Source organism: Schistocerca nitens, chromosome 3 (assembly GCF_023898315.1).
Source record: "Schistocerca nitens isolate TAMUIC-IGC-003100 chromosome 3, iqSchNite1.1, whole genome shotgun sequence".
Classification (NCBI taxonomy): domain Eukaryota; kingdom Metazoa; phylum Arthropoda; class Insecta; order Orthoptera; family Acrididae; genus Schistocerca; species Schistocerca nitens.
The window spans coordinates 480,171,198-480,197,010 of record NC_064616.1 but is presented as its reverse complement, the minus strand read 5'-3'; the positions used below and the strand labels follow the sequence as shown (position 1 = coordinate 480,197,010).

At 45.6% G+C, this 25,813-nt stretch overlaps 1 protein-coding gene across 1 annotated transcript; it reads right to left on the bottom strand.

Annotated features, from left to right (window-relative positions):
* Positions 1-4,216: 4,216 nt before the first annotated feature.
* Positions 4,217-25,520, bottom strand: LOC126249284 (uncharacterized). Its single transcript, XM_049950938.1, has 3 exons — positions 25,445-25,520; positions 17,190-17,666; positions 4,217-4,245 (listed from the first exon to the last, which is right to left on the bottom strand). The coding sequence occupies exons 1-3, from the start codon at positions 25,518-25,520 to the stop codon at positions 4,217-4,219; spliced, it is 582 nt and encodes a 193-aa protein (XP_049806895.1).
* Between the last annotated feature and the right edge of the window lie 293 nt (positions 25,521-25,813).

Here is a 25,813-nt window from a genome sequence, read left to right as displayed (position 1 = left end):
AATTGCATAAGACAAAATTTCTGGCAACAAACCGAGCATCCACGAATGTGAAAGATTCATTAGCATCAATAAAAACTCATCATTACACACAAAATTTTACACGGTTCACACATCAACAAACTAACATTACACATAAATAAATGAAGTCTTCATTAACAAAAAACATATCACATAAGAAGGATGAATACAGATTCCCTTAATATGTTTTACTGTCCAAAGATCACGGTGCCACTCCAGAGGTGACCACCACAGACGTTAGCGACGTCTTTCTGCAATCCACAATGACGGATGGGAGAGGCTGAAGAAGAGACGCCCTCTCTCTTAGCATAGCAGCGCCCTCACATTTAGGTCAATATAGAGCCGCCAACAGTTTTGTGCGACCAAATGGCATATGCCATGTGACCACTACACCTTTTTATCCACAGTCAAATGCTGAGGCTGAACGGTTCATTCGAACGTTCAAAAGTCACATGGAGAAACTCCGTTCCTCCCGCTCATGGGAACAAGCAGTGAAAATTTTTGTGTCCTATCACTCGTCGCGACGTGACGGAAAGTCACTAGCAGAACTGTCAAACGGCTGAAAGCACCATACCTTGTTGCATCTTCTACAGTCGCCGCGGAAGCAAATCATTCCGCAAGGTCGGTAAGAGTTTCAGCTGCAGGATGAATTCTCTTACAAAGACTTTTACGAAAGCAATCAGGCGCTCATCTTAAGTCGTCAACAGTTGCGCTGGGCTTCGGCAGCGCCATCTAAACCAGCTGCACTGCGCGTATGAGTATGTCAATGATTCTGCCATAGAATGTTTGTCCACGGTCGCAGCCGTCTGTCGGCTGGTCGTGAGCAATACGTTCGACTGTGGTGCCCATGGAAATCGACGCCCCGCCTCCACCATAGCATTTGCCGATGACGTCACCAGTGCTGGCACCCGCCCAGCTGCCCAAACTGATGTCCGTGGCCGAGCTACCCCCGGAAGGTCATCTCACCGCTCCAGAAAATCCTCTTACCGTCGAGCCAACCACAGTGTCTGTGTCTCTGGATATGGGCGTGTACCCTGCACTAGTGTTTCGGCCAGTGTTCCTCATCGACTGCTCGGTGGACACCGGGGTGCGAGAGGTGAGGCGCCAGTAGTCGCAGTTACCCTTCCTGCCTGCTCGTTCACATCTGCATTCAATCCTCATCCCTCCCCACCCCCATCCCCACCCTCGTCACGTGCATATGTCGTACCCGACGCCGATGTGGAGCTTTGGTGGGGGAGGGGGTGGAGGGGGGCGGGGGGGGGGGCGAGGAATGTGGGATCGTCCAAAGATCGCAGCACCACACCAAAGCCAGAATCGCACTTGGATACCATAGATATTAGCGATGTCTTGCTGTAATCACAACGGCGAATTGGAGAGGCTGAAGAAGACATGCCCTCTCTCTCACAACAGCAGTACTCTGGCATGGAGGTCAATACAGAGCCAAGCATGGAACCGTTCTGCCCAGTTAATGACCTCACCTGAAGAAATCAATATCATCGAGTAGGACTGAAGTGTTATTCAAGTCTCAGATGGTGATGTACTTCGGTAAACGATGAAAATTTTACTTCACAAGAACAGTTTGTTAATTAGTGCATCAAGTGATATTTTAATTGTCTATGACAGTTGCAAATTATCAATCACACATGTGGCTAAGTATTGTATTAAGTTAAGCAAATCTTTTTATGACTCATGTAATACAGTGAACTAATATTTCATCTGTTGTTGTTCTAATGAGCCTTCTCCCAGATCAATCAAAGAACCCACGGTAATGGCTGGACGACTGTAGTCTGGTCATAACATAACACATGCAGTACGGCATCATACGAGGGCAGTTCAATAAGTAATGCAACACACTTTTTTCTCGGCCAATTTTGGTTGAAAAAACCGGAAATTTCTTCTGGAATATTTTCAAACATTCCCGCTTCGTCTCGTATAGTTTCATTGACTTCCGACAAGTGGCAGCGCTGTACGGAGCTGTTAAAATGGCGTCTGTAACGGATGTACGTTGCAAACAACGGGCAGTGATCGAGTTTCTTTTGGCGGAAAACCAGGGCATCTCAGATATTCATAGGCGCTTGCAGAATGTCTACTGTGATCTGGCAGTGGACAAAAGCACGGTGAGTCGTTGGGCAAAGCGTGTGTCATCATCGCCGCAAGGTCAAGCAAGACTGTCTGATCTCCCGCGTGCGGGCCGGCCGTGCACAGCTGTGAGTCCTGCAATGGCGGAGCGTGCGAACACACTCGTTCGAGATGATCGACGGATCACCATCAAAACAACTCAGTGCTCAACTTGACATCTCTGTTGGTAGTGCTGTCACAATTGTTCACCAGTTGGGATATTCAAAGGTTTGTTCCCGCTGGGTCCCTCGTTGTCTAGCCGAACACCATAAAGAGCAAAGGAGAACCATCTGTGCGGGATTGCTTGCTCGTCATGTGGCTGAGGGTGACAATTTCTTGTCAAAGATTGTTACAGGCGATGAAACATGGGTTCATCACTTCGAACCTGAAACAAAACGGCAATCAATGGAGTTGCGCCACACCCACTCCCCTATCAAGAAAAAGTTTAAAGCCATACCCTCAGCCGGTAAAGTCATGGTTACAGTCTTCTGGGACGCTGAAGGGGTTATTCTGTTCGATGTCCTTCCCCATGGTCAAACGATCAACTCTGAAGTGTATTGTGCTACTCTTCAGAAATTGAAGAAACGACTTCAGCGTGTTCGTAGGCACAAAAATCAGAACGAACTTCATGACAACGCAAGACCTCACACAAGTCTTCGCACCCGAGAGGAGCTCACAAAACTTCAGTGGACTGTTCTTCCTCATGCACCCTACAGCCCCGATCTCGCACCGTCGGATTTCCATATGTTTGGCCCAATGAAGGACGCAATCCGTGGGAGGCACTACGCGGATGATGAAGTACGACGTTGGCTCCGACATCGACCAGTGGAATGGTACCGTGCAGGCATACAGGCCCTCATTTCAAGGTGGCGTAAGGCCGTAGCACTGAATGGAGATTACGTTGAAAAATAGTGTTGTGTAGCTAAAAGATTGGGGAATAACCTGGTGTATTTGAATGCTGAATAAAACAACCCCTGTTTCAGAAACAAAATGTGTTGCATTACTTATTGAACTGCCCTCGTATATCGTCACGCGACATTGACACATGGAAAGGTGCAGAGTTAGGACAGTTGAGTCACCAAAAAGGGGCGAGGTTGCTACTGTCAAAGACGACTGTATCCGCAGCCTCTCTATGCCTGTGTTGTAGCGCCCATCATCCTGTATTCGAGCTCCATCCAGCTGGCATAGTGACAGCTGGCTGTTGGTCACTGCTGTCCCGGGACGAAGCAGTACCGCCGGCCTCATTAGGGACGAGGTGACTGGATTCTATTTCACAGTGCCCAGCTTCATACACAAGGTGCATATTATGGTTACCCCACCATGGAGTGACTCATATGCTGGCTGTACCAAGTGAAATCTAAAAATGCATAATGCAAATTTCTGGTTGTTGCTAGATCTTGCGACAACAGGGAATCACAATTAGTGCTCTTAGAGCAAATTTCTATGGCATCTGCAACAGGAATCACCTAATATGATGTTGTGTCCATAGGGGATATGGAGGTGTTGTACTCAAACCGAAGCATATCAGCTGAGGAAGGGTTGGTGATTCCCACACAAAGAACAATAACAGGTTCAAGCACTAGATTCAATTGCGGCGTACACCATGGGTTTTCCAGTGCATTGTGTAAGCAACGCATGCAGGTGCAAATGTTAGTTTCGGTGTTCTGCGCCTGCTCAGGCCGTAAGAGAAGTTGACCGGGACAGCCACTCAGTTGTAAAGCCAGGCTGCTACCTGGAATGGGTGAAGCTGAGTCGTCTGTCATCAGATAGTTCAGCAAATGTGACAGCCTAGGTCAGTGTACTCTGGTAAGCAGCGGCTTGTGTTACCACCTTTGGTGTGGCCTAGAGATGGGCAAAACTGTTCTTTTCAGAGATCTGACCAGACCTGGTCGTTCATTGGAATGGACTAGCTATTTTTTCATGATTCAGGACCCACCATTCACTCACAAAAATAACTAAAAAGAAGGTACACTGCCTTTTTAATTCAGGCCTCTAAACCTGTATTTTTATCTAGTTTGGTCCTATTTGGAAAGAGCATATAAAGAGGGGTAATAATTTTGTGTGATATCCCTAGTAATTTTCAGATACAAAATTTTTCAACTTCATCTGCTGTGAAAATTATAATTATTACAACAAAATCCTAAATTTTTATCTCAAGTAGAAAAATTTTAAGAATGAAGACTGATTCTTGTTACATTTTGATATTTTATTGAAAAAATATAAAAGTTATTACAACTGTAGTTGAAGTGTATCTGCAGTTATCATTTACAGTCAGTATTACCATATGTGTTCCCATAAAGGAAAAATTAATCAATATTTTCATTTATAAATTAAATCTCACCCGTTTCAGTTGATGTGAGTCTCTTTCTCTTCTTAGTGCGCATCTGTCCTGCTTTTGAAAATATTCGTTCACAGGCCACTGATGTTGCTGTGATACATAATACTTTTACAGTAGAACCAACTGATACAGCGCTGGCCACAGCAATTTTCTTGTCTCCCAGCATTTTAAGGCGTTTCTGTTTTTAGGCAAATATCCCTCCACTAAACATCTGTCCAGTTCGTCAATTGCCGTAGTTTCTGGGTCGTGACTTGCTTGAAGCTTACTAATGGTTTCACTGAACTCCTCACAGATCGAAGAAGTCTAATTAACTGGCTCAGAAATGAGCTCTGTTTTGAACAATCAACGCTTTCATTTCTGCAACAGCCTTCATGTAGAAGTACGGAAATGTTTTGTCGTCTGAAAACCCTTGCCTTTGAATCGGGGGTCGAGTAACGTTGCTTGACTAATCAGTTCATTGCTGGAGATAACCCCAAACCACTATGATAAACCTTGAAGCAAGTTATCAGCCAATGACTCTGTTTCTTGGGGACATTCTTTATTTTTGTCTTTAAAAGATTTTAGTTGCCATTCCATTAATCTTGGCAAGATTTTCGTTTTTAAAAGTGAGACTGTTTTTCTGAGGACACTTCTTTTGTTACCTCAACAAGAACTGTCAAAACCTCTAAAGCGTGTTGCATTATCTTCCAGGATGTACCTTTTAAGTTACAGGTGATCGATTTTCCACCTAAAACAGCAAGGCAAGAAATTATGGGATCTTTATTTAAAGTAAATCCTTGCAACATTTCGTAAGTAGAGTTCCATCTGGTTGGGACATCTTGTTTCAGTTTCAGTCGGTCTTTTTTCAAATTTTTTGCCTTTCAGCAAGTTTGTTTAAAGCAAAGGGTCTCTCCTTAAGAAAGATAACAACTCATTTCACATCTTCAACTGTTTTCTTTATGGACTTCTGAATTGCATGTTGCGTAGTGAGGTGAAAAGAATGTGCAAATCGTGGGATATGTGGAAGTTTCAGAAGCATGGCAGTTAATTTCATATTTGACTTATTTTCTGTTATTATGAAAGTGATTTTAAAACTGATATTGTATTTGGGATAACAGACTTTACCCAGTTTGAGATGTTTTCTGCAGTGTGTCTGTCTTCGAATTGTAAGCACTCGAAAAGGTATGACTTAGTCTGATCACCTACGAAATGTACAGTGAGTGCATAGAATTTAACGTTATTTACACTTGTCCACGCATCAGATGAAAGATGCACTGACTTTGCGCTAGTCAAAACACTTTTAATTTTATCAAATAACTCATGATGCAGAGTGGGTATTAGACAGATTGACAACATGTTTCCTCTTGGTTAATTACAATTTGAGCCAAGCAATAAAAGTATAGCATTAGATGTACAGCTTTTCTGAAGAGACAGAATTTAAGATTATATATATATATATATATACATATATATATATATATATATATATATATATATATATATATATATATATATATATATATATATATGCTTTGCTCAAATTGTAATTAACCAAGTACATACAGGGTGAGTCACCTAACATTACCGCTGGATATATTTCGTAAACCACATCAAATACTGACGAATCGATTCCATAGACCGAACGTGAGGAGAGGGGCTAGTGTAAATGGTTAATACAAACCATAAAAAAATGCACGGAAATATGTTTTTTAACACAAACCTACGTTTTTTTAAATGGAACCACGTTAGTTTTGTTAGCACATCTGAACATATAAACAAATACGTAATCACTGCCGTTTGTTGCATTGTAAAATGTTAATTACATCCGGAGATATTGTAACCTAAAGTTGGCGCTTGAAACCTCCGACGTTCAGTTGTGTGTTGTAACAAACACGGGCCACGGTCGGCGAGCAGCATCTGCAGGGACATGTTTACGATGACGACCGTGTATACGAGTGTGGCTGTAGTGCACTGTTGTGGTTTGGTCTAGCTGTCGCAGTGTCCGCATGTAGCGCTTACTGCTATTGTTATTCTGCATTCGTCTCCGCACGCAGACCAACTGTAGTACACCGTGTTACCAGACGTCTGTGATAGTGTAGTGTTGTAGGAACTGTGACCATGGTGTATTCGAACTCTGAAAAGGCGGAGATGATACTCATCTATGGCGAGTGTCGACGAAATGCAGCTGAAGCCTGCAGGGTGTATGCAGAACGGTACCCGGACAGAGAGCATCCAACGTGCCGCACATTGCAAAACATCTACCGCCAACTGTATAGAACAGGCATGGTCGTAGCACGCAAACGGGTCCGTAACAGGCACGTCACAGGAGAAGCGGGTGCAGTTGGTGTGTTAGCTGCTGTTGCCATGAACCCACACATGAGTACACGGGACATTGCGAGTGCCGGTGGACTGAGTCAAAGTAGTGTCATGCGCATACTGCATCGTCACCGCTTTCACCCGTTTCATGTGTCGCTACATGAGCAATTACATGGTGATGACTTTAATCATCGAGTGCAATTCTGTCAATGGGCATTAACAGAGAATGCGTTGCAGTTCTACCTGTTTACCGATGAAGCAGGTTTCACAAACCACGGGGCAGTGAATCTACGGAACATGCATTACTAGTCCGTGGACAATCCTCGCTGGCTCAGACAGGTAGAGCTACAGTGACCGTGGACTGTAAATGTATGGTGCGGAATCATTGGCGACCACCTCATTGGTCCTCACTTCATTGCAGGGGCCCAAACAGCTGCAACCATCGCGTTTCTACAGACGCATAAATTGGCCAGCCCGTTCTCCTGATCTTACACCTCTGGACTTCTTTCTGTGGGGTACGTTAAAGAAGAATGTGTACCGTGATGTGCCTACAACCCCAGAGGATATGAAACAACGTATTGTGGCAGCCTGCGGCGACATTACACCAGATGTACTGCGGCGTGTACGACATTCATTACGCCAGAGATTGCAATTGTGTGCAGCGAATGATGGCCACCACATTGAACATCTATTGGCCTGACAGCTAGACCAAACCACAACAGTGCACTACAGCCACACTCGTAAACACGGTCGTCATCGTAAACATGTCCCTGCAGATGCTGCTCGCCGACCGTGACCCGTGTTTGTTACAACACGCAACTGAACGTCGGAGGTTTCAAGCGTCAACTTTAGGTTACAATATCTCCGGATGTAATTAACATTTTACAATGCAACAAACGGCAGTGATTACGTATTTGTTTATATATTCAGATGTGCTAACAAAACTAACGTGGTTCCATTTTAAAAAAAACGTAGGTTTGTGTTAAAAAACATACTTCCGTACATTTTTTTATGGTTTGTATTAAACAATTACACTAGCCCCTCTCCTCACGTTCGGTCTGTGGAATCGATTCGTCAGTATTTGATGTGGTTTACGAAATATATCCAGCGGTAACGTTAGGTGACTCGCCATATATATATATGGTGTTACGAAAAGGTACTGCCAAACTTTCAGGAAACATTCCTCACACACAAAGAAAGAAAATATGTTATGTGAACATGTGTCCGGAAACGCTTACTTTCCATGTTAGAGCTCATTTTATTACTTCTCTTCAAATCACATTAATCATGGAATGGAAACACACAGCAACAGAACGTACGAGCGTGACTTCAAACACTTTGTTACAGGAAATGTTCAAAATGTCCTCCGTTACCGAGGATACATGCATCCACCCTCCGTCGCATGGAATCCCTGATGCGCTGATGCAGCCCTGGAGAATGGCGTATTGTATCACAGCCGTCCACAATACGAGCACGAAGAGTCTCTACATTTGGTACCGGGGTTGCGTAGACAAGAGCTTTCAAATGCCCCCATAAATGAAAATCAAGAGGGTTGAGGTCAGGAGAGCGTGGAGGCCATGGAATTGGTCCGCCTCTACCAATCCATGCGGTCACCGAATCTGCTGTTGAGAAGCGTACGAACACTTCGACTGAAATGTGCAGGAGCTCCATCGTGCATGAACCACATGTTGTGTCGTACTTGTAAAGGCACATGTTCTAGCAGCAAAGGTAGAGTATCCCGTATGAATTCATGATAACGTGCTCCATTGAGCGTAGGTGGAAGAACATGGGGCCCAATCAAGACATTACCAACAATGCCTGCCCAAACGTTCACAGAAAATCTGTGTTGATGACGTGATTGCACAATTGAGTGCGGATTCTCGTCAGGCAGACATGTTGATTGTGAAAATTTACAATTTGATCACGTTGGAATGAAGCCTCATCCGTAAAGAGAACATTTGCACTGATATGAGGATTGACACATTGTTGGATGAACCATTCGCAAAAGTGTACCCGTGGAGGCCAATCAGCTGCTGATAGTGCCTGCACACGCTGTACATGGTACGGAAACAACTGGTTCTCCTGTAGCACTCTCCGTACAGTGACGTGGTCAACGTTACCTTGTACAGCAGCAACTTCTCTGACGCTGACATTAGGGTTATCGTCAACTGCACGAAGAACTGCCTCGTCCATTGCAGGTGTTCTCGTCGTTCTAGGTCTTCCCCAGTCGCGAGTCATAGGCTGGAATGTTCCGTGCTCCCTAAGACGCCGATCAATTGCTTCGAACGTCTTCCTGTCGGGACACCTTCGTTCTGGAAATCTGTCTCGATAAAAACGTACCGCGCCACGGCTATTGCCCCGTGCTAATCCATACATCAAATGGGCATCTGCCAACTCCGCATTTGTAAACATTGCACTGACTGCAAAACCACGTTCGTGATGAACACTAACCTGTTGATGCTACGTACTGATGTGCTTGATGCTAGTACTGTAGAGCAATGAGTCGCATGTCAACACAAGCACCGAAGTCAACATTACCTTCCTTCAATTGGGCCAACTGGCGGTGAATCGAGGAAGTACAGTACATACTGACGAAACTAAAATGAGCTCTAACATGGAAATTAAGCGTTTCCGGACACATGTCCACATAACTTTTCTTTATTTGTGTGAGAGGAATGTTTCCTGAAAGTTTGGCCGTATCTTTTTGTAACACCCTGTATATATAATCTTAAATTCTGTCTCTTCACAAAAGCTGTACATGTAACGCTATACTTTTATTTAATGTGAGCGGATTCGTAATGTTAAAACAATTCCTTATTGGTCGTTGTAAATAGAAAGCAGTTTGGGGCAAAGGCATCACAAAAGGAAATAAATCAGGACTTGGTCCAGAACCTGACTACACTGGCGGGCTGGAAACAGCTTGAGATTCAATTTGCCTTTCTGAGGGGATACCTTCACCCGAGGCAGAAGTAGACGTCAGTGAGGACGGTTCACGAGAAATGATTTCTTGAATTTCTGCATCGATTGATGGCGATCTTGATCGGCTTCCTGACCCACATAGTTGCAGAGTTACTGTAGGTTGCTTTTATTTTAGATGGCTCTTCAGGTTTGGCAATGAGCCCGAAGCCACGGAAATTATCTGCTGATAGTAGCGGCATTTTCCTTTTCCTTCCATTTTTGTGTACTGGTACCGAACATCGCTCGTAATTCTTCTAGGCGAAGGCATTGTGGATGACATATTGTGGTGCAGCAGTGAAAGTACACTAGTAAAATTAAAATATTTACTATTAACACAGCCATTTTAAATTGTATAAGCTTAAATCGAGAACAAATATACATGCAGCACGTTTTATAATCAGAAATTATATTTACAAAATTATATTATATTATATCTCCCGAAACCTAGCCCCACAATCGTGAAGTTCGTATCATACACGAAAACGTCTCAAATAGTCATAGTGATTAAGAAACTCGGGAAGACAAGCCAATATGCGAGAATATCACTGCTGAAAGAAAAAAATTTTGAATAATGTGATATCCGAATTAGGGCTACATTGAGCGTAAACAAGAGATCGGAGGAAAAAGTCGGAAAAAAGCAGTGCAAATGAACTCTGAAGCCTATGTTCAAGGAGCTACAAACTTGTCTACTCATGCAGACACTAGTTCTACTAGCATGTCTGTATTGTTACTGTAGAATATAGTTGGCCATCCCTTTCAACTCATTTCGAGGAACTCCGCCATATACACTCCTGGAAATGGAAAAAAGAACACATTGACACCGGTGTGTCAGACCCACCATACTTGTTCCGGACACTGCGAGAGGGCTGTACAAGCAATGATCACACGCACGGCACAGCGGACACACCAGGAACCGCGGTGTTGGCCGTCGAATGGCGCTAGCTGCGCAGCATTTGTGCACCGCCGCCGTCAGTGTCAGCCAGTTTACCGTGGCATACGGAGCTCCATCGCAGTCTTTAACACTGGTAGCATGCCGCGACAGCGTGAACGTGAACCGTATGTGCAGTTGACGGACTTTGAGCGAGGGCGTATAGTGGGCATGCGGGAGGCCGGGTGGACGTACCGCCGAATTGCTCAACACGTGGGGCGTGAGGTCTCCACAGTACATCGATGTTGTCGCCAGTGGTCGGCGGAAGGTGCACGTGCCCGTCGACCTGGGACCGGACCGCAGCGACGCACGGATGCACGCCAAGACCGTAGGATCCTACGCAGTGCCGTAGGGGACCGCACCGCCACGTCCCAGCAAATTAGGGACACTGTTGTTCCTGGGGTATCGGCGAGGACCATTCGCAACCGTCTCCATGAAGCTGGGCTACGGTCCCGCACACCGTTAGGCCGTCTTCCGCTCACGCCCCAACATCGTGCAGCCCGCCTCCAGTGGTGTCGCGACAGGCGTGAATGGAGGGACGAATGGAGACGTGTCGTCTTCAGCGATGAGAGTCGCTTCTGCCTTGGTGCCAATGATGGTCGTATGCGTGTTTGGCGCCGTGCAGGTGGGCGCCACAATCAGGACTGCATACGACCGAGGCACACAGGGCCAACACCCGGCATCATGGTGTGGGGAGCGATCTCCTACACTGGCCGTACACCACTGGTGATCGTCGAGGGGACACTGAATAGTGCACGGTACATCCAAACCGTCATCGAACCCATCGTTCTACCATTCCTAGACCGGCAAGGGAACTTGCTGTTCCAACAGGACAATGCACGTCCGCATGTATCCCGTGCCACCCAACGTGCTCTAGAAGGTGTAAGTCAACTACCCTGGCCACCAAGATCTCCGGATCTGTCCCCCATTGAGCATGTTTGGGACTGGATGAAGCGTCGTCTCACGCGGTCTGCACGTCCAGCACGAACGCTGGTCCAACTGAGGCGCCATGTGGAAATGGCATGGCAAGCCGTTCCACAGGACTACATCCAGCATCTCTACGATCGTCTCCATGGGAGGATAGCAGCCTGCATTGCTGCGAAAGGTGGATATACACTGTACTAGTGCCGACATTGTGCATGCTCTGTTGCCTGTGTCTATGTGCCTGTGGTTCTGTCAGTGTGATCATGTGATGTATCTGACCCCAGGAATGTGTCAATAAAGTTTCCCCTTCCTGGGACAATGAATTCACGGTGTTCTTATTTCAATTTCCAGGAGTGTATTTCAGAATATCGACATCCATGTCTTTTTTTCTAACGAACGTGGACACCCGACTCAAGCAAGCATGCTCTCCAGTTTCCTAAATATATACTCCACTGTCCTAACACACCACAGAATTAACAGATGAGCAGATGGAATAGTGGCATTAAAACGCTTTGAGTTATTACCGACGGTGCTACTAACATCCAGTAGTAATGAAGACAAACAAAACAAATATATGTTCGTAAATATCAGATCCCTTAAGAAAATTTGTCTGATGTGCGTCTTCTACAGATCTCCGAAAGTAGATGGGATAGCCTTTTTCAAAACTGACCTTTCAAAGTTCGATCCGACTTAGAAGCAAACAAATAATGCTAGGAACACTAACATAAACATTCTGCCCTTCACTGTGAAATTCAAGTGTGAATTATTTCACGGTGGTAAATTATTGTAGTTGCGAAAAATTCTTTCTTGAGCTGACAATACTGTCGAAAAATCCTTCAGCTCATCATTTACTGTACAGGCCAACGTCGCAGTCCAAATGATCAAGCTTATTGTTGACCTACCACTGCTCATAATAATTACTGCTCCCTAGACGTTGAAGCTCTTGCCCAGGCAACACAGCAGAAACAGTCGTTCCCATCAGAATACAAACACTAGAGATCCGATTGCTAAGAAGACTAGCTGGATACACTCTTTCCGACGGGAGAGTGAATGCAGACATCAGAAAAGGACTGAAAGTGAAAAGCTTAAATGAGCAGATTAAAGAATACAGAAACAACTGGAAGGGTTATGTCATGAGAATAGAAGGCGACAGATTAACAAAATTACTGATAATTAATACCCAATGGGCAGAAGATTTTTTGGAAGACCGAAGAAAATCGACAATTTCAACCAAGAGGGCGTAACAGGCCTAATATATGCTACGAGGAGAAGAACAAGAGAGATTATGTTCAACATTTTGTACGTAACTGTGATTTTAATAAGTTTTTTAATTACATGTAAAAAATCTTATCTGATGTTAGGAGACTCACGAAGCCATTAATCTGTTCCGGTTAAATGAACAAATAAAAAATTAAACGTAATATATTGGTTGCCCCGGGATGAATGGTCAATATTCAGGGATAAGACAGGAACGATCATGTGAAGCAGAAAACTTCACGTGGAAACTCACAAATTAGGACTGCACCTAGTGCACCTGAAAAAATCCATCATGTCTTCTCGTTTCCTGTGTGAGCATCGTCACGGTGAGTACATTACCACCACAGTCCCTTAAAGTCTTCAGAGGCTGAACCTCGGTGGAACATTTAGTTAACTAACCGATGTGAACAGCAGCCTCGCAAATCACCTGAAAGTGCTTCAGACAAAACGCCACAAAACGCCACCTCATTCAATCTGGAGAACGTTCGCCTTTCCACATACGTATACCAAACTTTGGGTTCAATTAATTACTCACAAATACAACAGAAAGCTCTTCCTCAACTAATTAATTCCCAGTAGGCTAACCACATGTAACCAAAACCCTAAAAATACTCGACGCTTAAGTCTAATACATCTATTCCATAAACGGTTTAACATTGCTCAAATGATGTGTACCACAGGACGTGTGTGATTTCAGAGATTCTGTTTCACAACGTTAGTATGTACAAAGCATCTAATGCACAGGGACCCATAGTACAGTGGTAAAAACTTATTACTCAAGCTGTTTAGCTAGTTAAAGCGCATATGCGATTTGATAAGCACCTTCTGACTGACGTGGTACTCCCTAAAATTTCCAATTCTATCAGCTCGTTCGTTTCTTTTCCTTGCAGCCTCGGGTGTTCTCTGTGTGGTCAAGGAGATTACTTCTTTATGGCATGATGTCGGCTGAGTGGAAATTCCAACAGTTCATGATCCTGTGTTCTGCCACCTGGTTCTTAAGTATCGTTATCAGTGGAAGAGCAGAGATTGTATGTGGAAGATTATTCGTAACGTCCTGGAAATCGGGTAAAAAGATATTCCACGATATATGATTTTTCCACAATGCAGCCAACAAAGACAGCCCAGTTCACACATACCGATAATTCTGTTGACTGGGTTCTTACTGGGGTGGAAGGAGGAAATAATGATTGGGCTAATCTTTTGCTTCCTCAGTGTTGCTTTCTATGTATTAGAGTGAAACTGCGGACCATAGTCAGAGATCAACCTCTCCTCTCTTCCAACGTGTTGTATCAATAACTACTGGAGCGGCATACAAACACTTTTCTCAGTCGGTATGCGTAATGGCACCTGTGGTGTCACCGCTAGACACCACACTTGCTAGGTGGTAACTTAAATCGGCCGCGGTCCTGTAGTACATGTCGGACCCGCGTGTCGCCACTGTGTAATCGCAAACCTAGCGCCACCACATGGCAGGTCACAAGACACGGACTAGACCTCGCCCCAGTTGTACGGACAACATAGCTTGCGACCAGACGTACGAAGCTTTCCTCTCATTTGCCGAGAGACAGATTGAATAGCCTTCAGCTTAGTCTATAGCTACTACCTAGCAAGGCGCCATTTGTATCAGTGCTTATAGCGTACTAATATTCAAGAGAGATGTATTCCAACAAGAGAATTAAAGATAAGTATTATAAAACTACGTACTTTTCTTTAGTGCATTAATAAGTCTCCTGTTCCAGTACTTCAAGCCCGTCTGCGTTAGTTTAGCGTGCACCTAGCTACCTCATTGTGTCTATGCTGTATGAACTAGACACAACAGCACCAACGTCACAGATTTCGATATCAGCTGTACCGTGGCCAACATGTAGCAAAAGCCACTTCTCGTCCTCGGTAGTGGCCCTAGGAGTTCCGTGGCCCCAAGCTGACATCCCTCTGGGACAATCGGAAATAGTGGAATCTGATGCGATGTCTGGACACAGCTTGCATACCAATGTAACCACCCGCATCTTCTAGCTCCTTGTTGTTGGCACACAACTTCGAGAAAATGGTTTCTGAGATAGAACGTATTTAATGTACATTGTTATTTATTTTCTTTATTGTTCAGCATACTGTTGTTGTTTACAACGTACCATAGTACTGTATACAAAGCCGAGACAAATAATTTGATATAGGACATGTGGTCTATCAAGTTGGGAAACTACCGCAAACTGCGTACCTACACCTCAACGCATGTACGTTGTGCAAGATTTTCCGTATTCTCTTGCTCTCTTCACGGAACATGTAAGTTCTCGAGAAAAAATGAATTGGACCTTTTTAAAGGAAATTTAATGTAGTTAAATAATTGTACTGTGACAAGTTTTCGCTAGAGGCCGCGGATTTTATGTTAATTAAGAAAAACGTACAAAAATAACTTTATATATGTTCCATCTCAGAAACCATCTGGAACAGGGCACATGTTCATATTTAGTTTTTTGCTTCAAATGATTGTTCCTGTCATATCTCTGAATATTGACCATTTCTCCTTAGACAACCTTTATACACGGACTATCACGTAATTTAAAATAATTGTGTGTTATACATGCCGTTATATTTAGTATCCTATCCACCCAAAGTAATTTAAACTTGCGTAAAGGCTACCAAGACACTGACAACAGCAGCTATAAATGCAACAGACATAGAAGACATAGTAGTACACCTAACAAGAACACCCACACCCACACGAAACGAAAACAGAAGAGCAACAACACAAGAAGCCAACAACTAGAACAAGGGATACAAAGAATAAAGAGCTGAACTCGGTTGGAGAGCTGTTCAGTCAAGAAAGCAAGTTGCAAACTGCATCACTGTGCCAAAAGAGCAGAGGACAGAGTGACGTCTCAAGTCACCGGGTGGTCTGCTTCGTACGATCTCGTCCGTGAGTGGGGAGAGCAGTGAGCTGCCTTATAGTCCGATCAGTAAAAGTGGTGGGGGAGCAATGAACTAGTTAGCTACCTTGTAATCCGTTCCCTGAGAATGGTGGGGAGCAGTGAGCTAGAGAGACGTCTTACGGTCCGATCGGTGAAAGTGGTGGGGGGCGCCGAGCTGTTGGGAGGGAAGTGATCCCTGGGCAGCATTGCGATATGCTCCAACTGCAGCTTTTATGCTCACTAGTCACACATTCTGTGTGTGATGGTAAGTCAAAAGATAAGAAGTATTAGCTCACTCAAAAATACGTAAATATTTATTGAGCTTCTGAAATTTGACACATTCTTTTGAAATTAAGAGCGCAAACATGATCCTGGAAGTGTTTTCCACGTTAACGTATTGTACTGAAGCACCTCTGGCTCGTTTTCCTCGGTAGCTTTCTAGTTGAGTGGACTTCTTTTTCCACTCAGAGACTGGGTGTTGTGTTATGCTTCCTTATATCGTCATAATTATTATTACTATTGTGATGGCTGAATGGGTACTGCCTGACAGCCAATAAATTGAGGAAAAAAGAAGCTTTCTTTATTTTGTGCTTTCATGGATGAGAAAAACTTTGTGTGCTAATACGGTATGTAAATCCACATGTGCACATGGACTACACAACATTTTTTGTAGCTTGCGAAACGTCCTCTTAAAAATGTGGGGTCAGCCGCCATTGCAGCAGCCTAGTGCAGAATTTTCATCCCGCTCATTACAGCCACGAGTGACGAATTTTGAAATCAGGTGAGCTACCTTTTGTGACGGCCTTCGTAGCGACAACACTTCGCTGTAGAAACGGCCTACGAAGTCACCGCCACACTTTTAATAGCGGGCCGACCGGTCCGCTGGAACAGTGAACAGAAAGATGAACCCAAACACTCGGATTAAATGAAAGTCGGTACTTACCTTTATTAACGACGATACAGAACACAGTGGTGAACATAGTCTACAGAATCTGTCTAGTTCGAGTCGGAGCGGCTAGGTCAGCGTCGGTTGACGACAAACAACAACTCTGCTGCGATGAACACACAACTGACTAGCAAGTACACAATTCGGTGGCGAGTCTACAACTGAGCGGCGAATCCAGAAACTGTCCTAGCGCTCGCGACTCCAGCGCTTAAGAAGCCAGAAGCCAGCGGTGGCGCGTGCAGACTTGCGGCGATTTCCTGTATCGCTGGCGCTGCTTATGCGGACGGCGTCCGGACTTTGATGCTGCCAACCTTTTTGGCAGCGGGCTCGGTTGGCATTACTGGCTAGGATATAACACTCCTCCCCCCCCCCCCCCAAATCGCCGCACCGTCGTTGAATAATGACGTGGCGAGCGTCGACGGCGGGGGAGGGGTCTGGCCGCAGACGTAGCAGAAGAGACCGGGGCGGAGACCGTTATCGGTGGCAGTCCCCGGTCCGCACCCCAGCATTGGCTGCGCGGGGCCTCGGGAAACACCGACTGAAAACCGAGGTCAGGGTGCACGCCTGTGACCACGGGCGCAGCTTCTGGTACTGGACGCGACGGGGCGTCGGGACCCACGAAGAGAGGCAGCGTCTCTTGACGCAGCGTCGACGGCTGCTGAGTGGGCGCCGGACAAGGCGCTGCGGTGTCAGACTCCTTGGGGGTGCCCAAGGAAAGCGGCTGCAGTACAGGCTGCACAGCCACCGCTTGGGAAGGCGGCCCGGCTGAGGGGTCGACGTCCATCAGCTCCGAAGGCGGTGGCGACTGAAGAGGGACCGCAGGCGCCGGAGCGACCACCCGGGGCGCTCCCGCATGAAGCTGCGCGGGAGGCATCAACGGGACGGGCTGTCGGCGTGGTAGCGGCGACGGCTGCTGCTGCTGCTCTGGGGGCGGCAGCGAAGTCGGAAGGCGCGGCTGGAACCCGCCGCGGACCAAATCTGTGGACAAAGAACGAGCGGCAGAATCCGGGCGGCCAGCGCGGCGCAACTGGTTCTGATGCCTCCTGTGCACCCCAGTAGCACCTTGAACAGTATAAAAACCGCGACCCTGGACACTTATCACGGTACCACGTTCCCAACGACGGCGACCGTGATAAACTCTGAAAAAAACGGCGTCGTTGCGCTGAAAACGTGTGCGATGCTCAGAAGCGGCGGGTCGATCCGGGGGGTGCAACAACCGTAGTAGGGTGCGATGACGACGGCCGTGGAGAAGCTCCGCAGGCGAAGGGCCGTCGCGCGGCGTGGTCCGGTACGACGACAGGAACGTGATGAGGGCCTGCTGACGAGAGTGCGTAGCACGAAGGCGGTCCATATGATTCTTGAATGTGCGTACAAAACGTTCCGCTGCACCATTCGATTGAGGGTGGAACGGCGGAGTAAGAACATGGCGAATGCCATTGGCAGAACAAAAACCTTCAAATTCAGCAGAGGTAAATTGTGGACCATTGTCAGACACTAAAACTTCTGGAAGACCCTCAATACAAAAAATTGAAGTCAACGCCTGTATAGTTTGTGCAGACGTTGTAGACTGCATGGGCACAACAAACGGAAAATTACTAAATGCATCTATCACGATGAGCCAACGAGAATTCCAATATGGACCAGCGAAATCAATATGTACTCGCTGCCAGGGACCGGCAGGGCGTGCCCACTCAAAATAGCGTTGAGGCGGAGCAGCTTGGTGTTCGGCACACGTCGAACACTCTGTAGACATCTGCGTAATCTGCTTATCAATGCCGATCCACGTACAATGACGGCGGGCAAGCTGCTTGGTGCGGACCACTCCCCAATGACCTTGATGCAACAAGTCGAGGACCTTGGATTGGAGCACTTGGGGAACCACTACACGAAGCTGGTCATTCTCGGTGCGTAACAGCAAAACTCCGTGCGAAACAGACAACAGATGACGTTGCGGATAATAGCGACGAACCACAGGATCCGATATGTCCTTTGCTTTGGACGGCCAACCACGTTGAACAAAACGTAATAGTAAACTCAGATGAGGATCCGTAGCTGTCTCACGTGCCACCTGACGATAATCAATCGGAAAATCCCGGAGGGATTGATGCTCATCGGCGTCAATCTGATGGCAAGAGTCGTCAGAGGAATCGAAGACATCATCCGCAGCAATCGGCAATCTAGAAAGCGCGTCAGCGTTTGCATGCTGAGCTGTAGGGCGATACAGTATCTCATACTGGTATTGTGATAACAAAAGAGCCCAACGTTGTAGTCTCTGAGCTGTCCGCTGAGGAACTGGTTTAGACGGATGAAACAGCGAAGTCAGAGGCTTGTGATCTGTTACTAAATAGAATGGTCTACCATAGAGGTAGTGATGGAATTTTGTGACACCGAACACAATAGCCAACGCTTCCTTGTCCAATTGGCTATAATTACACTGAGCTTTGTTTAGCAATTTAGATGCGAACGCAATAGGACGTTCGGTGTTACCGACTCGGTGAGACAACACAGCACCGAGGCCGAAAGAAGAGGCATCACAAGCTAACACCAGAGGCTTGTTAGGGTCGTAATGGACCAGACAACGATCATTCAATAAAGCCTCTTTTAGCTGCTGAAAGGCTGATTGGCAATCAGCTGACCACACAAACGGAACATTCTTACGGCGGAGACGATGCAACGGTGTAGCAATCTGTGATGCATTAGGTATAAACCTAATATAATATGTCAATTTGCCAAGAACTGCTTGCAATTGATGCAGATTGCGAGGGGCGGGCAAATCACGAATAGCTGCTAAATGTGACTGGGAGGGATGAATGCCTTGAGCATTAATAACATGTCCCAGATACTCCAACTCCGTAAGGAAAAATGAACATTTATCGATGTTGCAACGTAGGCCTGCCTGAGACAACACTGTAAACAAACACTCCAAATTACGGATATGTTCAGCAGGCGTCCGACCGGACACAACAATATCGTCTAAATAGTTGCAACACGATGGCACAGTAGCCAAAAGTTGGGACAAAAAACGCTGAAAAACAGCTGGAGCTGACGCACAACCAAAAGGCAAACGCAGAAAACGGAACAACCCCAACGACGTGTTTATGACAAAATACTGTTGTGATTGCTCGTCGAGGGGCAATTGCAAATATGCTTCACGGAGATCAATTTTGGAAAAGAAACGAGCTTCCCCTAACTTATCCATCAGCTCGTCCGGTCTAGGTAAAGGAAAAGAATGAATGACAGTCTGAGGATTAACTGTCGACTTAAAATCAGCACACAAACGTAACTTTCCAGACGGTTTCTTTATAATAACTAAGGGAGAAGCCCACTGGCTCGCTGAAACGGGTTGAATAACACCGTTGTTTTGCCAACGACGAAGTTCATCTTCTACAGGTGCCCGGAGGGCGTGAGGCACTGGACGAGCACGAAAAAATCGAGGCTGAGCATTATCTTTTAACGTAATATGAGCGGCAAAGTTCGCAGCACAACCGAGTTCGTCTTTAAATATGTCACTGTATCGTTTACACAAATCGGTTATGCTGTCTTGAGGAACAACAACAGAATTAAGTTGCAACACATTGTCTTGGATAGACAGGCCAAACAAGTCAAAACAGTCTAATCCGAAAATGTTTACACTGTCTGTAGCGCGGAGCACTGTGAATGAAACTGTTTTTGTGTTGCCCCGGAATGTGGCTGGCACGCTACATACACCTAACACAGGAATGTGTTCGCCACTATAAGTAGCCAAAGAATGTTTTGCCGCTGAAAGTTTAGGGCGGCCGATAGCCGCATACGTAGCACTATTTATGAGAGTCACAGACGCACCAGTGTCTAATTGAAAATTGAAGGTCTTATCCTGGATGCGTAGCTTCACAAATAGTTTATTACACTGTCTCTGGATCGGTGCAGCGGAGGCGGAAGACACAAAATCAGCGCGTTTAGCGCGTGTTCGCTGCTTACAACTCGTGGATTGGGCGGGTGGAACAACAACTCCCGCTTCACTTGCAGTCTGTACATTACTTTTTACAGCGTTTGAATCACGCTTGGGTCGCATAGCAGAGGGCTGGGTGGGTGGCTTATTGTGAACAAGTTTATTACCCACGCGAACCGTGGAAGAGTCTTTAAAGGCGACCTCCTGGGCGGGCTGGCTTTGAAGAACATGAATATCCATGGGCTGGGCAGCACTAGAATTGTTCTTGCGTTTACGCAAACAAACAGTCTGGATGTGTCCTTTCCTGTGACAAAAGTGACAAACCGCGTTTCTTAACGGGCAACGTTCACGAGGATGAGCAAGAACACACTTAGGGCAAGACTTAAGTCTATCATTTTGCACACGCGGCTGACGAATGTGTTTAACATGACGCGGCCGGCTATTGTTTACAGTCTGACTGCCGGTGGGGCCGCGGGCGTGACATAACTTGCTTAGCACAGGCAATTTGAGAAATACATGGCTGATCTAACTCACACTCAGCATAGTCAAAAGTATCTTGGGCTTCAATAATGTTCATCACAGTCTCTAATGACGGGTCAGGCAACTTTAAGATAGCAGCACGAATACGAGAATCTGCAATGTTTTGAGTAATAGCGTCGCGTAACATGACATCACTGTAGGAAGCTCCACACACACAATTAAATCGGCACTGACGGGTGAGGCCCCGTAAATCTGTTAACCACTGTTTATTAGATTGATGTGGCAGTTTCTTTAATCTGAAGAACTTGAATCTGGCCGCTGCCACATGAACTCGCGACTCGAAATACTCAGCAAGCTTGGTAACAACAACGTCATAGTCTAAAGCTTCTGGCTTGGATTCCGGGAACAACTTACAAAGTAGTCTATAGACTTCCACGCCTGCAGTGGAAATTAAATAAAGCTGCCGTTCATTACCTGTGATTTTGTAGACTGACATGTGCGCCTGCAACTGCGCGAAATATTCTTGCCATTCTTCTCGTGATGCCTCAAAAGCACGAAAAGGCGGTGCTGCCTGTGCTTGTTCCTTGTGTGGTGGTGGATTAGCCGCTTGTTTGGCGATTGCTTCCACCAGACTTTGTATTTGCTGACTCTGTAACAAGATCAACTGTTGTAATTCAGCAGACATAGTGAACACAAATTAAACCAGCCCCCAAAATTCTATCTCAAGAAACAAGTTAAACCAGCCCTGCACACGAGTTCGGAAGTCCTCGTCGCCAGTTTTGTGACGGCCTTCGTAGCGACAACACTTCGCTGTAGAAACGGCCTACGAAGTCACTGCCACACTTTTAATAGCGGGCCGACCGGTCCGCTGGAACAGTGAACAGAAAGATGAACCCAAACACTCGGATTAAATGAAAGTCGGTACTTATCTTTATTAACGACGATACAGAACACAGTGGTGAACATGGTCTACAGAATCTGTCTAGTTCGAGTCGGAGCGGCTAGGTCAGCGTCAGCTGACGACAGACAACAACTCTGCTGCGATGAACACACAACTGACTAGCAAGTACACAATTCGGTGGCGAGTCTACAACTGAGCGGCGAATCCAGAACTGTCCTAGCGCTCGCGACTCCAGCGCTTAAGAAGCCAGAAGCCAGCGGTGGCGCGTGCAGACTTGCGGCGATTTCCTGTATCGCTGGCGCTGCTTATGCGGACGGCGTCCGGACTTTGATGCTGCCAACCTTTTTGGCAGCGGGCTCGGTTGGCATTACTGGCTAGGATATAACACTACCATTCATTTTTTCCGAATCATCCACTCTTTAGGAAACTCTGGCTCCTTGAATCAGTTCAGGAGCGGACTGCCCGTTTCTTGTGTGGTCAGGCACTGGCCCAGGGGACTGCAACAGCATCCACTTTGCCCATTCAAACCACCCTCCCAGTTGGCCAATAGGGAAAACACCCAGTGCGTCACTTGAGACTGCACCCAAGCGACCTTGTGTGCTGGATGCCATGTGCCCAGTGTCCAGCTGCCAACGGCCTCAGCATTGGTTGCTCAAATGCGTCATCTTACAACTATCAACACTAACTCAACAATTTACTAAATCTCAGTTATATACAGAAAAATTGAAAATCCACTTCCAACAAAACGCTGAGAGAGAAACTATGTTAATATACAAAAAACATTGTATAATTTCGTGATGGTCTCAGATGTTTATCATTCCTATCATCTCAAAATTTAAAGTGACAAATCTTAATCGTCCATAGGGGACTCTACATTCAAGTAATATAGTGTCATAGAAGGAACACGCATAAAGCAAGGCACTTAGCCCTTCTTGCTCCTGTATGGAGGCAACGCAACAAGATTAGCGACGATTATTAGTTAAGAGTTCATGTGTTATTCTAACTCATTATGTTACAATACCTTCCACTCATGCACCTATATTTAGTCATGCACAATACTAAAAGAAATTAAAAAAATAGTAAAAGACAAGAATTCCCTGATTAATCACACACCATAATACCGACCTCATGCTCCCATCCATGCTGAAAAAACAAATTTAAATTTCATCCTTTGACGTCAATGACATCCCCTTATCTCGTCGGTTTCAGCATGCACTGGCTCCTCTACCTCCTAGTTCCATCTGTAACAAGCTGACAACACACGCAAATCTCAAAAAGAAAACAAAAAGAGTTTACCCTTTATCTTAATATTAAATCGTCGTCACCCTGCTGAAATTTCAAATCTGGCCCAAACTTAAAATTAAACGACAAGCTAGAAAATCCCCCTTTTTTTATTTTTAACACAGGTAACGTGCCTCATTTGGTGTGATTCCTTAATTGTTATATCCACTTTGTATCTCTTTTACATATTCTAAGATGGAAAAATCTGCTACCACTGCCCAAAATACGGAATCTTTCTCACATCTCATATTTTTCCCCTTCTATTCTTCCTTACACGGTGGATCTCTTGCATCTACTATTAAGAAACAGAAAATGATAGCGTTACACGAGTACTGCCATACCATTCACCTACGCACCTATGCCAGCAGTTGAACGCCTCACAAAGCACATGAAATTTCTCCCTCGTTCACAACTCTGACTTCACTAAAATATGGCAGGTTCCTTTGTTCGTCATCATCCTCTCACTGGCTCCGTGAGACTACAACACAAAATACAACAAAATCAGCAAAATGTCGTCTACAGATCCTTCGACATGGGGCAAAAATAAACACAACTCCGTGAACAAACACAAACGCTCTTTAGCGCGGGCATGTAAACATCACTCACATCCTCAAAAAATGTGTGGACTTAACTGCTAAGGTCATCAGTCCCTAAGCTTACACACTACTTAACCTAAATTTTCCGAAGGACAAACACACACACCCATGCCCGAGGGAGGACTCGAACCTCCGCCGGGACCAGCCGTACAGTCTATGACTGCAGCGCCTCAGACCGCTCGGCTAATCCCGCACGGCTCACTCACATCCTCACTTATCTCTAATAATCGTAACAACTTCCGGACATCATGTGACAAGGTCGAGTACTCAAAGTAGTCGCACCAATGAAGCTTACGCCATACTGCAGTTACCATGAACGCTATATTTTCTACCTGAACACTAATACAAGCTCCCTCCTATTCACCACACCAAGAATGACAACACCTACGCCACATGTTAACTCACAAATTAGGACTGCACCTAGTGCACCTGAAAAAATCCATCATGTCTCCTCCTTTCCTGTGTGAGCATCGTCATGGTGAGTACATTACCACCACACACACACACACACACACACAGAGAGAGAGAGAGAGAGAACAGTCCCTTAAAGTCTTCAGAGGCTGAACCTCGGTGGAACATTTAGTTAACTAACCGATGTGAACAGCAGCCTCGCAAATCACCTGAAAGTGCTTCAGACAAAACGCCACAAAACGCCACCTCATTCAATCTGGAGAACGTTCGCCTTTCCACATACGTATACCAAACTTTGGGTTCAATTAATTACTCACAAATACAACAGAAAGCTCTTCCTCAACTAATTAATTCCCAGTAGGCTAACCACATGTAACCAAAACCCTAAAAATACTCGACGCTTAAGTCTAATACATCTATTCCATAAACGGTTTAACATTGCTCAAATGACGTGTACCACAGGACGTGTGTGATTTCAGAGATTCTGTTTCACAACGTTAGTATGTTCAAAGCATCTAATGCACAGGGACCCATAGTACAGTGGTAAAAACTTATTACTCAAGCTGTTTAGCTAGTTAAAGCGCATATGCGATTTGATAAGCACCTTCTGACTGACGTGGTACTCCCTAAAATTTCCAATTCTATCAGCTCGTTCGTTTCTTTTCCTTGCAGCCTCGGGTGTTCTCTGTGTGGTCAAGGAGATTACTTCTTTATGGCATGATGTCGGCTGAGTGGAAATTCCAACAGTTCATGATCCTGTGTTCTGCCACCTGGTTCTTAAGTATCGTTATCAGTGGAAGAGCAGAGATTGTATGTGGAAGATTATTCGTAACGTCCTGGAAATCGGGTAAAAAGATATTCCACGATATATGATTTTTCCACAATGCAGCCAACAAAGACAGCCCAGTTCACACATACCGATAATTCTGTTGACTGGGTTCTTACTGGGGTGGAAGGAGGAAATAATGATTGGGCTAATCTTTTGCTTCCTCAGTGTTGCTTTCTATGTATTGGAGTGAAACTGCGGACCATAGTCAGAGATCAACATCTCCTCTCTTCCAACGTGTTGTATCAGTAACTACTGGAGCGGCATACAAACACTTTTCTCAGTAGGTATGCGTAATGGCACCAACGTCACAGATTTCGATATCAGCTGTACCGTGGCCAACATGTAGCAAAAGCCACTTCTCGTCCTCGGTAGTGGCCCTAGGAGTTCCGTGGCCCCAAGCTGACATCCCTCTGGGACAATCGGAAATAGTGGAATCTGATGCGATGTCTGGACACAGCTTGCATACCAATGTAACCACCCGCATCTTCTAGCTCCTTGTTGTTGGCACATAACTTCGAGAAAAACTTTGACAGTCCAAAGTGGGCATAACTCTAATGAGGAAAGCAGATTGGCCCTCTTCAGGTATGCAAAGCAGGCAGGTCGACTCTTTGAGATTCTGCTGCCAAAATAAAACTTCCTTCTGCAGTAGATGAAATTGCTGGATTGCTATTTCTTCCCTGTCCCTCACTTTGTTCTTCA

Bases quoted from the DNA above. Each gene is read 5' to 3' on its own strand.
- LOC126249284 (XM_049950938.1), bottom strand. From the start codon at position 25,520: ATGTCAGCTTGGGGCCACGGAACTCCTAGGGCCACTACCGAGGACGAG. The intron at 17,667-25,444 runs GTACAGCTGATA...CTTTGTCCACAG, and splicing joins TTTGCTACATGTTGGCCACG to ATTTGGTCCGCGGCGGGTTC. The intron at 4,246-17,189 runs GTGCGGACCGGG...TAATTTTCACAG, and splicing joins CCCGCGCAGCCAATGCTGGG to CAGATGAAGTTGAAAAATTT.